The 21,413-nt window shown below is 32.4% G+C and overlaps 5 protein-coding genes across 5 annotated transcripts in view; 3 read left to right on the forward strand and 2 right to left on the reverse strand.

The window, feature by feature from the left end:
• Positions 1 to 203: 203 nt before the first annotated feature.
• Positions 204 to 3,321, forward strand: L2HGDH (L-2-hydroxyglutarate dehydrogenase). Its single transcript, XM_073082585.1, has 4 exons — positions 204 to 553; positions 637 to 1,506; positions 1,584 to 1,804; positions 2,219 to 3,321. Exons 1-4 carry the CDS (start codon positions 468 to 470, stop codon positions 2,377 to 2,379), a joined length of 1,338 nt encoding a protein of 445 aa, XP_072938686.1. The 5' UTR covers positions 204 to 467; the 3' UTR covers positions 2,380 to 3,321.
• On the reverse strand, positions 3,312 to 5,241 carry LOC140749511 (post-GPI attachment to proteins factor 2). Its single transcript, XM_073082586.1, has 3 exons — positions 4,690 to 5,241; positions 3,980 to 4,198; positions 3,312 to 3,653 (listed from the first exon to the last, which is right to left on the reverse strand). The coding sequence occupies exons 1-3, from the start codon at positions 5,099 to 5,101 to the stop codon at positions 3,526 to 3,528; spliced, it is 759 nt and encodes a 252-aa protein (XP_072938687.1). The 5' UTR covers positions 5,102 to 5,241; the 3' UTR covers positions 3,312 to 3,525.
• An 867-nt stretch (positions 5,242 to 6,108) lies between these two features.
• LOC140749561 (uncharacterized) lies at positions 6,109 to 10,064 on the forward strand. The gene is made up of 7 exons (XM_073082653.1): positions 6,109 to 6,387; positions 6,576 to 7,411; positions 7,771 to 7,991; positions 8,410 to 8,555; positions 8,628 to 9,011; positions 9,687 to 9,841; positions 9,923 to 10,064. The coding sequence occupies exons 1-7, from the start codon at positions 6,274 to 6,276 to the stop codon at positions 10,062 to 10,064; spliced, it is 1,998 nt and encodes a 665-aa protein (XP_072938754.1). The 5' UTR covers positions 6,109 to 6,273.
• On the reverse strand, positions 9,672 to 13,455 carry GABPI (zinc finger DHHC-type palmitoyltransferase GABPI). The gene is made up of 6 exons (XM_073082651.1): positions 13,114 to 13,455; positions 11,884 to 12,093; positions 11,716 to 11,793; positions 11,365 to 11,541; positions 10,737 to 10,840; positions 9,672 to 10,652 (listed from the first exon to the last, which is right to left on the reverse strand). The coding sequence occupies exons 1-6, from the start codon at positions 13,326 to 13,328 to the stop codon at positions 10,612 to 10,614; spliced, it is 825 nt and encodes a 274-aa protein (XP_072938752.1). The 5' UTR covers positions 13,329 to 13,455; the 3' UTR covers positions 9,672 to 10,611.
• Positions 13,456 to 15,425: 1,970 nt separating this feature from the next.
• toc (toucan) overlaps positions 15,426 to 21,413 on the forward strand; it is a 113,009-nt gene continuing 107,021 nt past the window's right edge. The window contains exon 1 of the mRNA XM_073082652.1: positions 15,426 to 15,766. Coding sequence (XP_072938753.1) covers positions 15,758 to 15,766 — 9 coding nt within the window. The 5' untranslated portion in view covers positions 15,426 to 15,757. The remainder of the gene's footprint in view (positions 15,767 to 21,413) is intronic.

Below are 21,413 nucleotides of genomic sequence, written 5' to 3' on the forward strand. Positions count from 1 at the left end.
AATAGATAACACAAGTTAAATAGAATAAAAGTCAAGTATGATATTGAATTGGATTAAGTATTACTTAATGCTATAGTGCCATAAAATACCAAATAGTATTTTAATGTATTTGTAGTATCGATAATAAATACATGACTGAGTAGGGAGTAAATACAAAGGTCCATCCCTATTTTTTGGTAATGACAATGAGCAATGACAAATTGACAATCAATGTCATAATGTCACCATGTAAATGTTTATAAAAGTTTAGTAATCGTCTCGTCTGTTTGCTACGTTTGTTTAAATAAAAATTATCTATTACTCAATAGTATTGGATTATCAATGTTTTCTATATATCAGTTTGTGAATATAAATTTTGGATTATTGTTATTTATTTTGTTTCTACGCTGAGTTTTACATTGTGTTGTTTTTAGTGTTTTTATTCGATAAGATATTCCATCTATACTTTCTGATAGAATCATCCAAAAATGATAACGATGTTGAACCATTTAAGGCCATTACGAGCTATTACTGCTGTATGTTACAACCGTGTATCTGTAGCAGAATCGAGACAGTAAGCAGTTCAATTTAGTTTTTGATGATGTCATAAATTGTTGGTCTTAAAACATTCTTTTTATTTTTTTTCAATACTTCCAGATATAGTGAGAAGAAAGAATGTTACGACATAGTAGTTATAGGCGGCGGCATAGTTGGTTCTGCTTCTGCACGAGAATTACTTTTGCGTCATCCAGATTTAAAGATTGCTTTGGTTGAGAAGGAAAAACGTTTCGCTTACCACCAGAGTGGAAATAACAGTGGTGTTATCCACGCCGGCATTTACTATAAGCCTGGTTCACTCAAGGCAAAGTTATGTGTAGAAGGCCTTAACTTGTCATATAAATATTTGGACGAAAAGGGTATCAAGTATTCCAAGTGTGGGAAGCTCATTGTTGCCACTAACAGATCTGAAATACCAAGGCTGCTTGATTTGTATGATCGTGGTATCAAAAATGGTGTGAAAGATATAAAACTTTTAGACACAAATGAATTGAGAGAGGTGGAACCAAAATGCAAAGGCATACAAGCTTTGTGGTCACCTCATACAGGGATAGTGAACTGGGGAGAAGTAACAGAATCATATGTGAAGGATTTTGAAAAATGTGGTGGAAAAACCTATCTCAATTTTGAGGTGTCAAAGTTTGTAGATGTTGATGATGCAGAATACCCAGTAATGCTAACAAATAACAAGAAACTTAGTATAAAAGCTAAATATGTGCTTACCTGTTGTGGTTTACAGTCAGACACAGTGGCTGTTTTAACAGGTTGCCCAGAGGAACCTAAAATAATCCCTTTTAGAGGAGAATATTTATACCTGGTTCCAAATAAAAGCAACATTACTAAAGCTAATATTTATCCAGTACCAGATCCAAGATTTCCATTCCTTGGAGTTCATTTAACACCAAGAATAGATGGACGTGTTATTGTTGGACCAAATGCTATACTAGCATTTTGCAAGGAAGGCTACAAGTAAGAGTTACTCAGTCAGTTTGGCTACATTTATAACATTTTTTTATTGTCAAGTAAAAATGTTATTTCTTTTACAGATGGAGCGATATAAACATGAAAGAGTTAATGAACATAATACAGTTTTCTGGGTTCCGTAAAATGGCTTTCAAATATGCTGGTTTTGGTCTGAAAGAAATGACTAGATCGGTGTTAATGCCACTACAAGTGATGCAAGTTCAAAGGTACATTCAAGATATAACAAGCAGCGATGTGGAACGAGGACCAGCTGGAGTCAGAGCTCAAGCAATGACAAAGGATGGTAAGTTTGTTGTAAATATAAAAAGTAATTATAATTTAGAAACTAAAAACCACACTAAATTCTCATCTTCAAAGATTCCATTACATACATACATAGATACAACCCAAGCTTATAAAAGCGTGGTATAAAAAAAATCCATTCCAAAGGGGTAAAATTTAATTTGGATCCTAAGAAATATAAGAAATAAAGTTGAGAGATAAGTCTACATACTTGTATTTTAGAAATTAAACTCTTACTTATGACATAGTGGTTAGCAAATAATGGGTGAGAATTAAAGTAATTATTCTGTATGTTAATACATTTAACTAGAAAATCTAATATAATTAAATAATTTATAATTAAATAATTCATTGTATTTAATATAGCTGAAGCAGTCTGTAGAGCTTGGTCTATGTGAATGTTTTGTTTTTTTAGGTACACTCATTGAAGATTTTGTATTTGATTCCAAACCTGGTTCCGGTGCAATTGGGAGTAGAGTACTTCACTGTCGCAACGCACCATCTCCTGGTGCCACTTCCTCACTGGCTATAGCAAAAATGATAGCTGATAAGATGCAAAATGAATTCAAACTATAAAGTTTGTTTAAGTATTGTATTGTGAGTATATCAGCCATAAATATTTTTAGCTTCTAAAAAAGATCCTCTTCAAATTGGCTTTACGAATTACACTAATATTTAGCACATAAAACAGACCATACCTTTGTGTACAAATTGTATATTTTGTTACAGTGTATAATAAACTAAATTTTATTTATTTTAGGTATTAAAGTGACTTTTTAAATTGTGAATGCTATGTATTGTAATATTGTTATAGATCTTTTTATTTTTATATTATGTAATATAGACAAAACAATCGTTTATTATATTTTTACTATGTTTTAAATAGTTTTCTACTTATTTGTCTAAATGTGAATCATGAAATTAGATAAACCTTGCTCGAATTTGACTATCTTAGATCTTATTTAACTACACAACTTTGTAATAATATACTGATAATGCTAGTAAGTGTATGTATAATTATATTGCGTCATAATTGAGTTAACTAGTTGCATATACAAATAGTTATTTTATTGGCAGGCTATTATAACTTGTAATTTAAAGTATATTGAAATATGTTGTGTTATGAGGAAAAGTTCTAACATTTTATGAATTAATTACATTGGAAAATACCCTTATTATTCATTTGGGGTTTACATTTACAGTCAAGCCTTTTAATTGTTAAACTATTTCCTTTTTACGCATAAAATTGTATCCTATTGTAGTCTAAAATGAAGTCATAGGTATATCAATTTTCCTGTTAATGTGAATTAAAATGTACAATTGATCTGAGACTGCACTATTTTTTGTCCATGCAACAAACAACAGAGGTGCTATGTGTATATCAGAGAATAAGTTTTTTCTAAGACATTTTAAGCTTGTGTTTTAAGACAAAATCTATAATATTATAGTCATTTTTTTCTTATGCTAAGATGTTACCTATTTGTTACAGTTCAATAAAAAGTACACAATAAGTTCTGATATTTGTTTTATTTGTATAGAGATTATTTGTCATATTGCATTATTAACATTTTTTGATGATTTTGGAATGATTTAGACATAGAATTTTGCACTAGAAAGCCATAATAACTATTTCTTTAAGTTAATTTTGATTGTTTAGTTTTATTATTTAATTCCTTTTATTTCTTCTTGCACCAAAAATATATTTTTGTGCGAAATTTTCAGTCATTCAATTACAACTCCTTTTTTTGTTAAATAAATAAATTGGACCTTAAGATCATACACCGTTGTCATGTGAAACATCATATTGCTTACAACAACAATATATTCAGAGAATCCAAACATGGAGTACACTGAAAAAACAGATACATTCATTAAATATTAAGTGGAAATTAATTTAATGAAATATGTGTGAATGTGATCATGCAATACTTTTCGCAGAAATCTGTGTACAATCTGAAATTATTCTGAACTCATTTTCTGAAAACTAGATTTTTATAATATAAGTAAGTTTTATGTGGTGTCAAATACTCTCGTGTGTCTACTTTTCAGACTAGACAGACCAAAATGGTGGAAACTAACTATGCATCTGTGACCTTCAAACTTCATTTCTCAGACAGTACTTGAAATTACATGGTGTTTGATCAATTCATATGTTGTAGAAGTTTCCCTTACTTACCATAGGGTTCACACAGTCTGTTGTGTCTGAGGAAAAAATAAGCTGCAAATGCAAACGAGCTAACATTTGTTAAGAATGCTCTCCATTTTAATTTCACTGAGTATGTTTCTAGTTGTGTCATGGTTGTTCTCCGTCTATATTTTGTTAGCATTAAACTCGTGAAGAACATGTAAAATATTGAGGTTCCAATGAAGGTTTCGAAACATGCTTCATGATATGCTGTAATTTAAATATTTGTATATTAAGCATTATAATTATGTTAATTATAAAATCATTAAAGCCTAATTACGTTAATGGTATGAAAAAAAATCTCATTACATTTTTAAGGTTTCAATTTTAATTATACTTAATGAATAAAGCCATTTATTTTTATGTGAAATGTACTTTTGTAATAATTCTCATGAATGTACTTAATAGATGGCAGTGAATACTATTATGTAATCATACCTCTGCATTATGATGATGCATTCTGAGGCAATGCAGAGATTTTCTCAGGAAGAATTTGCTTTAGTAGGGGCGTCTCACAATGAAGTAGAGTTCAATTTATTTTGTTTTATGGTTTAGTTTGGTGACCATATAAGCAGCTGTGAGACTATAGTAAATGAGCGCTTTTAGTGAAGAACTATAAGCTCATTTATATGAACCAATTCCGTGTAACCATTTACAGAGTGTGTTATCCCATTCCATGTGCTTCCTCAGTGCATACTTACGATAGTTCAGGGATGATGTCCAATGTGTCACCCCTAATAAAGCTAAATTTTCTATAACATTCAAAAATACTGCCACTTTGACTATGAAAATACAATTTTGTCTAATAACGTTTCTATAATACTCCCAACGTAAATATATTATGAAAAACCTTAGTGGCGCATGAACGTATAAAGCTATCCTCCACAAAGTTCTTTGAGGCTCATAATTGCCTATGGAAGCCGATATAGACGGGAAGACATTTGGCACTTTACAGTGTGTATTATTTGCACTATCAAAATCTTTAAACATAGTCATTAGAACACAAGCTACAAAAGCGCACAATGGTAATGAAACTGTAAATACACACAACTTCGTAACTGGTACTCTAAACAGATACTTTCTGTCAATAACATTATGAAGAGGTAGATACATTTATTATCGGAAGATCTGAATATTTTTGTCTAACATAAGAAGTACTCTAGTATTGCAGATTTAACGTATCCACTGTAAACGTTGTGCAGTGCAGTCTTGCATTGCAAACTTAAATAAAATCAATGACAGAAAATAGTTTGATAGTTGATACCATCTGTCAGTGTCAATATGACTCCTGTCACTCAATACATTTTTTCTGTTAATATTAGCAATAGTGTATAGAAATTCAGCCAACAATAACTAAATTAGTGATTGTATTATAGCGCCCTTTTTATATACATGGTTGATATATCTTTTATAACTGCTTTATTATATATTCTTCAATAGGAAGGAGTATAATACTACTGGGGAAAAATTACAGCGTCCTCTACATTTTATATTATCTAGTCGTAGATTTGTTTTCAGGGTGTCAAGGGGGATCCTGATACATATTTTTAACATCGAACTGGAGAATAGTAATAAAAATATGGTCTTGTTTAGCTTCTTGAGTCGGAATTGGTGATAACTAATTACCTCCTAGACAATTATGGGACCAGGAGACTTTCAGGATTACATTGAGATTACTACGTTACTCCTTAGGCACAACACAATAGAGATGACGCAAGTTATTTGCCACGATTTGCCATGCCCATGAGTTGCTATTAGACCACCAATGCCGATGTTTACCTTCATTCATACCATCGCGTACTATTCGCGATGGGCATATGGATAAATACCTGAAAGCTTAGTATCAAATGCCACGTCCACGCGCCAATATAGTATGCAATAGAGTCATTTGCATTAGTCATCTGTTTATTTTGTTTAAAAATATCAATATCCAACAAGTTTTATTTCATAAATATTGCAATAATATAATTTCGTACAAATGCCTATACCCATGCCTGTACACCTGATAACATATTTGTCATTTAAAATTTGTGTTGTTTACAGAGCTCGAACATAATTAAATCGATGTATGTATTGTATGCAGGAATAATAATAATCACAGCCTAGTTACTGATGTTATAGATATCTGGGACAACAGCTAACAACAATTTTGATTTGACTATTGATAAAACTATATCATAGCAACATAAAATTGTTTAATCAATAATTTTAAAGTGCGCCGGAAGCTAGCGAAAGCTTAACTTGCAATGAAAAGAAAATGAGCAAAACATTATATTGTTTCTAAAATGGAAAATGTGATTGTAAAAACTAACACATTTATTGAGAAAGAGTTGCAGAAATATATGAATTATAAATACGCAGATTTATTTCTTCGCCAGAAGGACCAACAGAATATAATGGTAAGCCTTTGTGACCGAAGTATTACAAGTACATGTAGCTATAGGTGACTTACTGTTAAACATACTAACTCCTCCATTTAGAAGTCTGTCAAGTTTTTAAGTCGAAAAATACACTATTCAAACTCATGATATAGAGACTAATTGCATGTACGAGATTTCAATTTAAATTGAACGAGTTTTTTTTTCAGGTAAAATCTTGTGATAAAAACAAACACAGTGAACCACCGTTAATTGAAGATACACTATTGAAAAAGGAACTCCAGCTTTTGTTACATGAACCTTCGAATGATGTTCCTGATTTAACAATTCAAAACGATGTAGATTTTAAATTGAATGCTAAAGAAAAGACAAATAAACTGGCTACTAATAACCAAAATTTAAAAAGTAAACAACTTACGGTAGATAATGCAGACACTAAAACTATCAATACAGCCAAAAATAATGTTGGTAATGATATTATTGAAATTAAATGCATACAAAAAGTATCAGGCAATCATAATACAACCAAATCATTACAATGCGAAGATGAGAGTGAAATAATTGATCATAATGAAATATACCATAATACTGAAATTAATCAAATATCTTCCAGTGATCTTAAAAGTGAGCTACAGTCGCTTTTAATAATGATGGCGGTTTCTAGTACAGGTAGTAAACCCGACAATTCAAATGTACAAAGTAAAATTTTTGAAACTAAGCCTGTAAGTGAAAAACATATAAAAAATAAAAATATAAAGGAAGAAAGAGAAGAACAATTTCCTACTTGTAAAGAAATTACTGATGTATTAAAAATTGAAGCACTTAATATTGCAACATATGATGAAAGTGGTCTTATAAGAAAATACGCAAACAGATGGATGGAATATGTAAAACGAAAACAGCGGGAAAATAGTGATCACCGTAGATTAGCGAATATCAACAACTTTTTTGATAGGTTAGAAAAGAGAAAGGCCTCAATTACTCAAAAACCTGGACCTAACAAAGCCAAATTACAAGCTCGTGACTATAATACATACCAGCATCGGTAATAAATACTAACTTGAAATAAGTATGAAATAGAAATAATTTAACACTATTAAGTTAAGATTAAAACTACTTCGCAACAATCCGCTACAAATATGTATGATGGTATATATTTTAAACCATGCAGTATGCAGTTAAACTATATACCATCAAATATATATATATATATATATATATATATATACCATCATACATATTTGTAGCGGATTGTTGCGAAGTAGTTTTAATCTTAACTTAATAGCATGGATTTCCGCAAAGTAACGCCTGATACAATTAACTATCTAATTTAACACTAATTAAAAGAAAAAAATGAAATTAAACTTGCACTAGCTGCTAAACAGTAAAAATAATTATTTTTAGATACAAAGTACAGAAACACATAATTGCTCTACAAAAGGCTAAGTTAGAACAACAGAACAGGGTAATAGAACAGCTCAAGTACAACAAAATAATAGACGTTTCGCGGCAATCTCTTGACTGCATGAAAGAAGATGTTAGAAAAACTTATTACGAAATCGATAAACACCTAAAGCCTAAAATAAAATGTTTAACCAACGAATTAAAAATACGAGATATCGATGGTAAGAAAATATTTTTTTTTTTTTTTTTTTTTTTTTATAATATAAGAGTAGCAGACGAGCATGCAGTCCACCTGATGGTAAGTGGCTACTGCCGCCCATGGACATCTGTAATCAACCCCAGATAGGATAAGATATTCCTACCTGAGGTCGGCCACAGATGCGCCGCTACCCCTCAGGACTAAGCTGGAACGCCTCGGAAAAGTCTGTCTCCCTTACCACACCCTTCAAACCGGAACACAGCAGCGCCTAACACTGCTGTTATTAGGCAGAAATAGGTGTGGCGGTGGTGCCGCCGGAGTCGAACCACAAAGGGTTCTACCACCTTTAAAATTTACCATTTTTACAGTACCCATTTTTACAGTATTAATAACGACAATATCATAATATAATAATAATATTAATTTCTAATGTTTTCTAGACACTTCATTGGTACTTCATTGTTTGAAAGTACCACAATTTCTCCAGAGAATGGAAGCAAGAGCTCGTGAGAGAGAAGAAAAACATGCATTGATACGCGAACGACGCAAGCAGATAGAAGAAGAACGTGTTAGGTTAAAACAACAGGTATTTATGTGATCCATCAATCAAATAAGATTAATTCATCTTAAAGTTGAAATAACAATGTACACATTTTAGGCTGAATTAGCGAAACTCGAAATGGATAAAGAAGAAAAGGCGAAAAGAATTAAAGAACTACGGGAGAAAAGAAGAAAAGAAAAAATTGAAAATATAAGAAAGAAACAACACGCAGAAAGATTGCGAGCGTTAATTGTTATGGCAGATTTACATTACGAGAAAAATCTAACGGCTAAATATGGTATAAGGCCCTTAAAACTCCTAATGCAATTAAAGAGCGATAATGTAGAGAAAGCAAAAGCTTTTCATCAATTTCAGCTGAAAAAAAATATTTTCTTGCATTGGATGTGGTACACTGAAGATATGTGGTACGAGAGGAATTTTAAGGCAGACGAGTTTTACAGGAAGAAATTGCTGAAAAAAACATTCAGTTGTTTTAAGGAGGTAACCAAATCACGTTGTTTTTATCACATGGCTGAATTAACACTTTTAAGAACTAAACATCGGTTTGAGGCGGCGTGTACTCGCAACTTACGTACATGGAAATTTAGATTGATAAGACTAATTTCGTTCAAGCGGAACCATGGTCATCCTGCTTTAAAATAGGGATACTATATTTTGGTTTAATATGTATGGTAGATGAGGTAATCTAGCTTTCAACTGCTCAGCCGACATCCACAGAACACCTCTGGACTGGCCACATTCGGTCGGCTGCATGTTGTTAACGGCTTTTATAAAACGTAGCAGATAACGTTTACTCTTGTTTGATGTCCTGAAGAGTTGTTATTAAGTAATAACCAAAAAAGTACAAAATCACTCTAGATCTCAAAAGGATATAGAAAACATTAATTTGACGACCCGCGTGCCGGTCCGACACGCAGTGTGTTCCGCGTTCGATCCCCGTCCAAACAGACATCTAAACGATGAGGTTGAATTTTTGTACTGGGTGCTTATGTATTAGTGTGAGGCTATGTCTGTAGAAAGAGTTTTATAGGACGAAAGGAAAAAATATTATTTAGTTCAATGTTTGACATTCATGTAATTATCGTGAAATTCACAAAAAAAATCTAAGTAATATTTTTTACTAAATAATCATACTAAATATATATTTTTTTTCAGAACCATAAAGAATATTTGTTGAAAATGCAGGTAGCCAAAGATTATTACGATTTGTATGTGACACAACTCGTGTTCCAAAAGTTTCGAGAAGGTATATTAATATTAAAGAAAGAGTTTTATGTTAAATGGAATACGGCAATTATTTATTATAACAGGTAAAATCTATCATTGTTGTTGTAAATGATTTATTATACTAGTATGAGACATTATATTACACACATTGTATTTTGTTCCAGTAATCTCCTATTTAAAACTTTAACATGTTGGAGGACATTGCCAGCTCTAAATGCATTGAAAAGAGAGCAGGATGCTAGAAAAATAAGATGGCGAGCGAAGGTTCTACAGGTGGTACCAGACTATGTGCCACCAGAAGACTAGATTTAATTAATATGGTCTCTATATTAACTATATTTAACAGGTACTTATAAATTAATACTATTGTGTGGAAATGTCAATCTGAACGTAATAAAGTAATATGTGAAATAACTGAAGTATAATTGCATGGTCTATTACTTGATAGATCTGTAAAGTTTTCGTTAGTTAAGCTAGTTCTTGTAGTTGCTTTCAATCATACCAATCTATGCTTTCAATATTGTTTTATAAATGCAACAAAAATCTTTAAATACACAAGTAATGTTGCAATACACTATATTATATTTTATATCTATATTCTTCCTTATATAAGCAATAAATATGTATAAATAAATATTAACAAAGCTTATTAGTACCTATTTCAAAAAAGATAGAGCATCTTCATTTTATTTCAGGTACTAGATGATTCTTTCTACATTAATTTATTTCTACTTTTTACATTTTTTGATGGTTCTTTCTACATTAATCTTGACTATAGAGATTCCATCTTTCTCTGTTTGAAGTTCTGTGTGACTCCATTTATTCACTTTCCCAAGAGACACTTAGTATTTGTTCATACATTGGCTACATTCATTAGTTTTTTGAATTGTGGTCCTGTGAAACAAAACATTTTACCTTTATATTTAATTTATAATTCATATATAAGTGAAACCAATATATACTTTTAATTACACTTACCGCTATATTTTGGAATGTAAATAACAATTTGGCGAAGCAACACCAAAGTTATCACCAAAAGATATCCCAAGCCATATACGCATGCTACAAAGCACAACGCCACACTGAAATAAAAAATGATAAATAATTAATTCTTATAAATTCAGAACTTTTAGACATAAGTCTTTACTCTGAATAAATGTGTTCCCCTCACTAAGTTAATATAAGTTTGAGAGACACTATTGTGGGTTGCCCAGCAATGTTAAAGCATATTATAATAATTTATTTCTTATACGCAACTTCAAACCCCCCCTTGGGTTTGGAATTCCTAAATTTGAATTTTGAACCTGATGGCTTAAATTTATTCCGCTGGACTGTTCCTGGTCATATAATATTATTATTACAAAAATCTGAGATCAACATCAGATAAGATCAGCTTCCTACCTGAGGTTGGGCATAGATGTGTTGCTATCCCTGAGGATGAAGTTGAAAGACTTCAGATAAGTATTACCCTTAACATAACCTTGAAAACAGACCAGATCAGCACCTAACATCGCTTTTATAAGACAGAAATAGGTGTGTCAAAGGAGTCTAATCAAGGGATCTACCATCTTTAACAGTATAATCAATAATAGACATACAAACTTACTCAAACTCATGATAAACATCATTGCAGTCTTCTGGTATTAGTATAGTACCATAAAGTATGAAGGGTTGGCAAATGGTGGTTAAGCCCAAATTAGTGCCGAATATTAGTGTTATGAATGCAAACACCTGGCCTGCCAAAAAATATATGTAGTTAGGCCTCAATACACAGCAATTCCACCTGAAAATTAAATAAGTAAACATTTTCTTTATCACATAATTTATTTTTGAAATACCTACATAAAATAGTTTCATGCAAAATAATGATTAAGTGAAGATTTTATAAAAAGTATGTTAATTTATTATATTTTCAAGTTTATAATTCAATTAGTTAGGAATTATGTATTTATCTTACCAAATGGAATGAAAAAACCTCTCATTGACTTCAATTTGACAAATCTGACAGTAATATGAATCAGATGTGAGTACAGGGCTGAAAATTAAGAAAATAAAAATTTTAGATATTTTTTTATCATAATGCTTACTGACTTAGGAAGTTATGAGAAATCTAAACTTTATTCACCTGTATTCCTTTCCTTTTGATGACCCCGTCGCGAGTTCAAAATCTGCTACAGCTTTCATTTTATAGAAAAAGTAACAAGTACTAAGTAAAAGTAACAGAAACACAAAGTTCTCCAGTTGAGTAATTTCGAGTAGCCTCAATATGCCTAGTTCAAAAACCAGGAACATGCATATCCCCGAAGACACAGTCCAGGAGAAAAAGAATGGTGACCTGCAAAAGTAATTTACAAAGTTATTAGCATAGGGGTCGTTCAAGTATTACGTAACGCAATTTGGGGGGGAGGGGGGGTCTTGTAAAACGTTACGATGCGTTACAGGGGCGGGAGGGGGTCTTCCGTAATACACGTTACGTAACATTTTTTTTAATAAAAAAATAGGGAATTAAAACTCCTAAATTGGCAACCCTTTTCATTTACGTTTTACGGGAAATCCCTTGAATGAGTGGGTTCAGCCGACTTAGTTCGGCTTTTTCGGAGTTGATGTTTTATTAGTTTTTACTCTTATTCGGATTAAAAATCTCTTGTTTTATTTCTTAGTATTATAAAGTAAATATGTAAGTAAAAGTATCCCAAGGATAAAAACTATAACATAACTTTTTAGCGAGTTTAGGGTAAAAATTGACACTTGAGTGTTACGTAACGTTAGGGGGGGGGGGTATAGAAAAACGTTGCGGTGCGTTACAAGGGGGGGAGGGGGGGTCAAAAATCTTCAAAAATTGCGTTACGTAATACTTGAACGGCCCCATACCTGTCATTCCAGGGCTTTTGAAGAATTAAGAGATGTCTTTTTAATTAGCATTACTGTCATTAGGGTTTCCCTCTTAATTTATTTAATAACTGCAAAAATGTCTCTATATTAAAATGCACCAGTAGAATCTTTGGCTGATCTAATTGGGTTGAACTACTTTCACACTAATTTCTGCTTTATAACAGGGGTAACAAACATTGTGTTCCAATTTCAAAGGTGTGTTAAAAAAGGAATTACACTAAGTATTCCCGCTCAGAAGTAGTAGTGCATATGGGGTCGACTATAAGGAGGGTTTGACCACTGCATGCACTGATGGTACTTCAAATAGAAAGAGTGTATTAAAAATTCACCATGGAAGACTTGTGGTTTAAATGTATTTCTATTTTAATTATACAAGTGATAAGATGAGACCACTGCGGTATTCTACTTAGCTCTATAAATCAATAACATGAACAGCTGTTCAATATTTAACTGAATAGTTTACCTGTTTTTCGGCCGTGGACGCGACTGTACGTAAAGGACAGCCATACCAATTAATACCATGATAATTATGGTTACTACTCGTGACATAGTGGCTACAACCAGCAATATTGGTAACAATATAAATGGTAAAACAGCATCCATGTCAACTTTCTTGCTATTTGATTTATTTGATCCATAAGGTAAAATATCTTGAATAGTTAGCGTTGACGCAACCATTTCTTTTAGCTTATTATGGGTAAATATATAAACTTATAATTTGGTGTTCTAATTAAATCGATAAATCATAATATTTATTGATGATAAGCACAACATTACTGACTCAGTACTCTCTCTGTCAATGTCAATTATAGTCGTCAAATGTCAGTCAGTTGGCAATGACAGTTGACAGTAAATTCACATTTAAAAAAATTACCATCAATGATATCATGAAGTATTCAGCCAAACTACTATCAAAAACAAATTTTATATAAGCTTATATATCACATATTTAAGATCAATGTTTCGTATTAAATAAGAAAATGATATTATTAAGTTCACAATGATAAAGGCGCTGATCTAATAGTCTACTTGACAAATATGAAAATATTCATTTTATTTTACAATGTTTATTTCTTTTAGCACTTTACTTACACAAACTAAATACACACACACAAATTCAATTAAAAATCGTACTTTGCATTATTTTAAAGATATTATTGTAAAAAATAATATATTTTAACAGCTAACGGTTTTATAACAAACTCCATGAATGCTTGCACTTTTGTTTTTCCATTTTGACATCATGGCTCAGATAATTTTTTTTATTGGTTCAATAAGTCCAAAATTTTCAATTATAATTTTATACTTTTCCAAGTAACAAAAATACTTTTTTTTTATGTGATCGCCGGAGGAATATACACATATAAAACCTATTTATAAAAAGTTCAACTCGCCAGTTATGTAACCTTTAAAGTAACTTTTTTTATAATATGGAAGAAGCAAACGAGCTTGTAGCCCATCTGATGGTTAGCAGCCACTGCCACCCATGGACATACTTTGTAATCAACCCCAGATAAGATTAGATTCCTGTCTGAGGTCGACCACAGATGTGTTGCTAGTTGCAACCCCTGAGGACTAAGTTGGAACGCCTTAAACTGTGTCTTTCTTACCACACCCATCAAACCAGAACGCAGCAGCTCTTAACATTATCGTTATTAGCCAGAAATAGGTGTGGCGGCGGTACGGCTGGAGTCGAACCACGAAGGATTTACAAACGCATCTGTAGAGGCAATTATGTATTTATAATTAACACCTGAAGGACCAGGTACTGTTGTGGGTAGGTAGGGTACATTATTGTCAATAGACTTAAAAAAATTCGTTAACATTTATCGCTCATATTTATGGCATTGCTGGATCCCTGGATTAAATCCAGAACACACTGTGGGTGTAATTGTAGAATGGAAATAGAAGTAGAACGGCGTCGCAGTTTAAATGTTAAGTACCTTATGTACTGTTATACTGGATGCGTTTATTTATCCGTTTTTATTTTTGCTAAATAATGGATTTCTTAAAATTGTCTTTGACTTATTAAAAGCCTGAACTAAAGTTTAATATTTATATAGGAGTCTTTTTAAAACTTAAGTCGGAATCAGGACGTACGTAATATTTCCCCGTTTTCATCTTTTTTTAATTATGTATCTTAAGTATTTAGGATATTATTCTAACATTTCATTGCGAATTGTTAATTTATTCATTAATCAATCAATTTGCTGAGATCATCAGTTAAGTGCAGTGACTTCGGCAAAAATGCCGAGACAAGAGTGACTTGTGTCGTATGTAGATGTGAACTTGAAGCAACGCAAGAAGCATTTCACTAGCGGTCCAATCAATGAAAATTCTAATTGACATTTTTAGTTGAACATGGATAATGGATACTTTGATATCGTTATCAATTCCCTGAAAAGAAACTTGTGGTAACGTTTATTTCAAAATTTAAATTAAGTTAAATTATTATATCTTAGGAGTATCTTCATACAAATCTCTTAATTGATGTGGTTTAGAATACAGTTTTTATGGTCCTCGAATTTAGCATTTGGCAACTCTATTAAATTTTTCAGAGCTGGAGAAATGACCTCAACTCGTTTTATTCTTACTTCACTTTTTCCGAGACCTCAATCTTTACGGATTCTTCGCCTTTGCATGAGCGTTCGGTACCTTCTCGTGAATTATTGCCAGATTGCAATTGATACTGCAAGTTCCCTTTACTGCCATACGTACAATTAGTCCGTGCGTTCATACCGGTGGCCTCGCACAATTACAGTTCGTGTCAGTTACTCTGTATTCTGTATCAGGTTGGGGGCCGAGTCGTTGGTCGTGCCATCCGACACACGCTCCTATGTGTTCGTCAGTCAACAACAGTTTGCGCGCGCATGAACGTATCGCTGTATTTTTTACCATATCTGCCGGTAACGACAACCCCAGTATTGATCGGGCCTCTGTCGCGAAACAGCGTCTCGAAAATGTAATACGAATTTTCCGCGGTCGACCAGTGTACGTACGTTGTAGCGAAATCTATGTTCATCAGTAAAATTTAAAACGTTCCAATAATGGAGAAGTGAGCGATATGGCTGTTTGATGTTATTTCCAAAGAAGTTGTACTTAGCGATATGTCGAAGGTGAGTACGTAACATGTTATGGGTTAAGCAATCGCTAGCATAGATTGCGCTTGCAGGTAGTTCTTAAAATCATTGCCAAGGACGTAACGCTCAGAATTTCATGTGGAATGCATTTAATTGAATTTTACCAACAATTTAAAATAATGGTAGTGTCGAAAATTGAATTACATACTGCATAACGTTACTTTGATTAGACGTCGACCTCGGTCATTTAGGTTTTGAGATGGTTGAAGTCAAATATTAAGTGTTAATTACTTGTGAATTACATGCACCATAAGTGTATGTTACAGTAAAATATATGTATGAGCTTCATACAACCAATATTGTTTACTTTTGGAATTCTGACCCTCGTTCTGAAAGGAACAAAAGACTTGTAGGTATTACTGCAGTTAAAGCCACTGCGTCTGTGCGACTTGCTCGGTAAATTCATTTTACGCTAAAATTTGAATAAAGTCACCGTATAAACGATTATATATTTACTTAAGTAGTAGGTTTTGAATTAGAATTGATTTATAACAATGTTATTTATTTACATAATAGGCTACTATTTAAAAATATCAATGAATTTCAATATCCAAATCTTTTTGGAGCGATGATAATTTACGTTATTTATCTTAGATTAACTGTATCGTATTATCGATTGGCGTAAACTTCAGAGTTGCGGTTACTGCTGGCATAATCTATTTGGTATGGTTACCCCAACGATTACTGCTTACTTTTTCATAAGGCTGTAAAGCGGATCGTTTTGCATATTAATGAATTGAGCAGGCACTCTGATATGCCTTCTTCATTAAATATTACTAACCCTATTCTCGATATAGGCACCCGTAACGACATAATGATGTTTCATATCACAGACTTATATTTATACTAGGTCTGTGTTTCATATACTAGTTAGAAAACTAAGACTGCTAGAAAACCTGCTGAAAATTTGCGTAATATTCTAATAAATTTACTGTACATGTAGTGCGTATTAACTTTATTAAAGGTTTATAAGTTTTATATATTAGGTATATTTATAAAATATACCTTAGTATTTACGTACCTATATATTCTACATACTTTAACAGAAGAGCTAGGTTAGTTATATCATTTGTTTCATCTTAAAAAGTACAAATTTAATATTTAACTTCACTAACATAACTTAATGAGGTAACCTGAGGATATCGTAAGGAACATGTTTTTAAAAATACACTTACAAAAAGCATCTAAAATTCATGTACTAATGAGGCTTGAGGCTTAAACCTGCTCGGGTAAGGCGTGCTTCGCAAAGAAGGTTGTTCACGTTTCTCAGTTCCCCGCTCTGACTGCCAAACTATAAATACCTAAATACATCACCGTGTTGCAAAAAACCAACCAAGTGCAGGTCGTTACACTGATCTTGACGTATTCTTATTACTATGACGGAATAAGATCATCTCACTCACTAATTTGTATGAGTAAACTGTGTGTCAGGAATTTTACTTATCGCATTTATCTACGTTGAATTGCTTTTGTTTGTAATATTTTTGTAATTAAACTGTAATTACGGTTTTGTAATGGGTATTTTATGATTGTTTTTCTTATTCCATGCATATCGAAACACCTTGTGAAGTGGTGGTAGATGCAAAATTATATAGGTAGCCTTACTGTCTTTCTGAAACCTTTATGTAAGATTACTAAAAGATTTAAGAGGAACTTACCTACTCATTATTTAGTACTAGTTTCCTTCTGACATAGGTATAATGGGTAATGGGTAAACGTATATTATGATAGTTTTGCGTATCACATCTAATAGGTAGATAGACTTTTTACTAAAGCTTATTATGTAAGATGACAAAAATATTTTAGAAAATATACTTATTTTATTACACTTAGTGCTTACCGTTTTGTAGGGCATTTAAAAATTAAAACTGAACGGTATAAAAATCGCCAATTTTATAGGATTTAAGGCTTTTCAAATAGTTATTCAATTATCTATGACGACGACAATGTCGATTACCACACATATTATGCAGCGTGGAAATTGACAATATCGAATAACCGATAAGCCTTCAATATCAGGCATACCTACTTCAAATAACTGTAAACGCAATTCATTGACTTCCGCCCAGTACCTTTTTTTAAACCAGTATACTGTTGGATATTTGGCTGATGGGATGACGTAGGCTTTATGTAAGTCCATTAGTTATCAACACTTCGAGCATACATTGGTACAACAAAAAATGTTATTCTTGAGTTCTAAATTAATATTTTTTATTACATTGATATTAAATCGTGAGTTAGAAAATTAGTCCGGAAATGTTCTGACTGTATTGCTAATGGCTCAATTTATATTTTTGAGATCATATACCGTATAACTACTGTGATTACAATTCTATAAACTGGTGTATGATGTATAGGTTAAATAGCGAGAGGCCCGTCGTTGTTCGGGTGGCCACTGTGGTATGTTTTCATGAAAACTTCTACGTTTTGAAGGACCAGTAGTAGTATGCGTCTTATTTATTTCTCCTTTTATGTCGTATAATCGTGTAGCACTATTTCTTAATTGTGGCGTGAGAAGGGAGCCTTATGTGTATGAGACGGTTCAATTAGAAATCAGGGATAGCAACTAGGAACGCAATAGTGATAGACTAGGTAGGACTTCTGTTGTATTACGATATGGTTGCAGATTTTTCAGGGCGATAATTACTTCTTACTGCAAAGAATTGACTTTTAAATCTGCTATATAAACCACTGGTCTGACAAATTGTCTGTCCTGTTTAGGAGATGGCACGATGAATATATTTCTTATGTAATCCTATCCACTGTTTCTTTAGAAGTCTGACAGGTTGATTTATTCGTAGTTATATTCTATAACATATTATTAAATGGTAAATATTTAATTCATCTAGACCCATAACTCCATGTTTATATGGAGATAATAAAAGACATAAAATATGTTATATAATTAATCCATTATTAAGTATAAATGTCTTGGTTGTTATTTAGAAAATGTGAATTGAAAATTCATCGTAAAAACATGGGCGGTCCTATAGTCAGAATTTAATAATTTTCTTTTTTGACAGTTAATGCAAAATGTACTTCCTAAAATTCCTATTCGTATGTACTCGTAAGTAATTTATATTGTGAATTTATAAATAATTTTATAAATTATTATATTCACAATATGTACTTAATCTATTGGATTGTGGCATAGCTATGAACCATTGTCTCGATAAAACAAATAGTTATATTGTATTAATATGACCTTAATGGGTCAAGTCATTCAGAAAGTACATGATCGCTGACGTAATATTGAATGTATTTATTAAAAAATAAAAGGTTATATAATTGTATGATGAGCAAAAAAACTAAATTAAAGATTATGATGAATTCATGAACTAAATTAAACTAACTAAACAATTAAAGACTAACAACTAACTTAACTAAACAACTAAATTAAAGATTATGATTATGATGAAATCATAATCTTTTCCGGTACAAGTTTCCGTAATTGAAAATAACATTGAACATGTGATTCTGATAAGTATAATTAGATTTTAAGAGTCACGACCCCAACACAACACAAGCTTGTCGACTTTTAAGAGCTTCAGTACAAAAGTTCAATTCCCAAGTGGGGTATCTAACGAGCGTGCACTGTGCAGTCTATCTTATGATAAGTGGTCACTGCTTTCCTAGGCGTCTGTAACCAATTTCCCATAGAACAGTGGTTCTACTTCAGGCTGATGTGTTTTGAAGGTGGTAGAACCCTCTGTGGTTCGACTCCGGCGGCACCACCGCCACACCTATTTCTACCTAATAACAGCAGTGTTAGGCGCTGCTGTGTTCCGGTTTGAAGGGTGTGGTAAGGGAGACAGACTTTTCCAAGGCGTTCCAGCTTAGTCCTCAGAGGTAGCGGCGCATCTGTGGCCAACCTTAGGTAGGAATATCTAATCCTATCTGGGGTTGATTACGTCCATGGGCGGCAGTAGCCACTCACCATCAGGTGGACTGCATGCTCGTCTGCTACTCCTATATTATAAAAAAAAATGATGACAACGGTAAACTTACATGGAAATCAGCTGTTGGATTCTGTAACGTAGATGCTTCAGACCTCTCTGAGATGCGTTGAGAGAAAGAGAGAGTATCCAGTACACTAGGAAAGGTAGATGAAAAAGGAAACCAAATCTTCACAGAATTTCTATTTAGAGAGTTAAGTTTCTCAGCAATCGTTGCTAGTACATTATGCGGATCTTTATACATATTTGGCGAGGTGACTTTCGCAGGTCTAATATCGCAACATGTCCTCACTACTCGTTTCTTGATGTTATTAGTAAAAGTGCGAGAACCCGTTGAGATGCGTTTTAAAGTAATTGACATTTATTTAACAGTATCTTGATAAATATGCCACCACGCGTTTAAACGCTTAAGGGTTAATCTGAGACTTAAAATACTTACATTGAAAGTACGCACAGCGCAGCATTTCCCATTTTTAACGAACTTAAAAAACGACTTCTTAATTTTGTTGCGAATAACTGAAAACGACATTCTATTTTAATTTTAAGATAATTATGCCGTTGTTATTAGGTACATATCTAATTGTAATTCATATCTTAACCCTGCTATTGTTAAGAAGCTATGACATTGATGTAAGAACGTTATATTTAGATATAAGCACCACATAATATCGATCTTCATATTCAAGTTCGCTGTAACTCTTCTATATTTAACAAAAGGGACTAAGTTATTTTAAGCGTTGACTATGTTCATTGACATCGCTACTTACTTGTAAATTCGTTTATGATAACAAAGCTAATGCGAATATCCCTTTGCGAATACAAAGTCGCTAAAGTGTAGTTCCTTTGTGAGTCAGATGCTTCTGCCTCGTCGATCAATACTTGAGCGTAGTCCATTTAGAATTCTTGAGCTACAGGCTATTAACTTGTTATCGAGTTATAATATTGTATAGGATATTTTTCTTAATTTGGCTCAGACACGCAGTAGGTATAGTATTTAAGAATAATTTAAGTACTCATGTAGATAGACGTGTAACTTATTGATAGTGATTCATGATTCCGAATCCGTATTCGATTAAGATTTCTATCTTAAATTTTTGTGTTTTAAGTTTTTCTTTTAAATTTAAGATTACCTGGGGTAATAGCAGAACTAAGAGAAATCTAGTGATCCAAATATAGAGATTTGGACTTATTTTAAAATTAGGCAATGTAATACCATGCCACGCCATATATACTCTTTTCATAGCATAGTTTATAATGTTGATAATTTAAAAAAGAAGGCCAAATTTTACAATTTTAATAACACTGATATTTGCTCTGATATTATCCTTACTCACCTTTATACATTTATTGAATCTCCACTTTCTATTTCCAATTCCTATTCAATTGTAAGAATATGAAATAATTAAGAAAGTGTACGTGCACAGTGTTGAACCAAATGCGGTAAGAATTGATAAACGATTTCTTAGTTCACAACATTTGCTGCGAGCGATAATTGCCGAACATGACAATATTTGACATAACGTCCAATGATGTAAGCGCTTTCACTTTACACTTCTATTTGCTAAACACAGGTAGGTAATATTTTGATTAAATGTCGCAAGAGAAAAGAATCGTCGTGGACAATTTAATGACAATCTAACCATTGCATAAATAACTATTTTACATAA

Source organism: Epargyreus clarus, unplaced genomic scaffold (assembly GCF_041222505.1).
Source record: "Epargyreus clarus isolate Ecla_fem2 unplaced genomic scaffold, WU_Ecla_fem_2.2 ptg000018l, whole genome shotgun sequence".
NCBI classification, from domain to species: domain Eukaryota; kingdom Metazoa; phylum Arthropoda; class Insecta; order Lepidoptera; family Hesperiidae; genus Epargyreus; species Epargyreus clarus.

What these genes read in the sequence shown, in the direction of transcription:
- GABPI (XM_073082651.1), bottom strand. Translation starts at nt 13,328, where the DNA reads ATGGTTGCGTCAACGCTAACTATTCAAGATATTTTACCTTATGGATCA. An exon ending in AGGTTTTTTCATTCCATTTG is followed by an intron (nt 11,542 to 11,715) that starts GTAAGATAAATA and finishes TTTAATTTTCAG; the next exon opens with GTGGAATTGCTGTGTATTGA. An exon ending in TTACATTCCAAAATATAGCG is followed by an intron (nt 10,653 to 10,736) that starts GTAAGTGTAATT and finishes TTTGTTTCACAG; the next exon opens with GACCACAATTCAAAAAACTA.
- LOC140749511 (XM_073082586.1), bottom strand. Translation starts at nt 5,101, where the DNA reads ATGTATCTACCTCTTCATAATGTTATTGACAGAAAGTATCTGTTTAGA. An exon ending in GACATCATCCCTGAACTATC is followed by an intron (nt 4,199 to 4,689) that starts GTAAGTATGCAC and finishes TTTAAATTACAG; the next exon opens with CATATCATGAAGCATGTTTC. An exon ending in CAGACTGTGTGAACCCTATG is followed by an intron (nt 3,654 to 3,979) that starts GTAAGTAAGGGA and finishes CTGTTTTTTCAG; the next exon opens with TGTACTCCATGTTTGGATTC.
- LOC140749561 (XM_073082653.1), top strand. Translation starts at nt 6,274, where the DNA reads ATGGAAAATGTGATTGTAAAAACTAACACATTTATTGAGAAAGAGTTG. An exon ending in AAAAATACGAGATATCGATG is followed by an intron (nt 7,992 to 8,409) that starts GTAAGAAAATAT and finishes AATGTTTTCTAG; the next exon opens with ACACTTCATTGGTACTTCAT. An exon ending in CATTCAGTTGTTTTAAGGAG is followed by an intron (nt 9,012 to 9,686) that starts GTAACCAAATCA and finishes ATTTTTTTTCAG; the next exon opens with AACCATAAAGAATATTTGTT.
- L2HGDH (XM_073082585.1), top strand. Translation starts at nt 468, where the DNA reads ATGATAACGATGTTGAACCATTTAAGGCCATTACGAGCTATTACTGCT. An exon ending in TCTGTAGCAGAATCGAGACA is followed by an intron (nt 554 to 636) that starts GTAAGCAGTTCA and finishes CAATACTTCCAG; the next exon opens with ATATAGTGAGAAGAAAGAAT. An exon ending in TCAAGCAATGACAAAGGATG is followed by an intron (nt 1,805 to 2,218) that starts GTAAGTTTGTTG and finishes TTGTTTTTTTAG; the next exon opens with GTACACTCATTGAAGATTTT.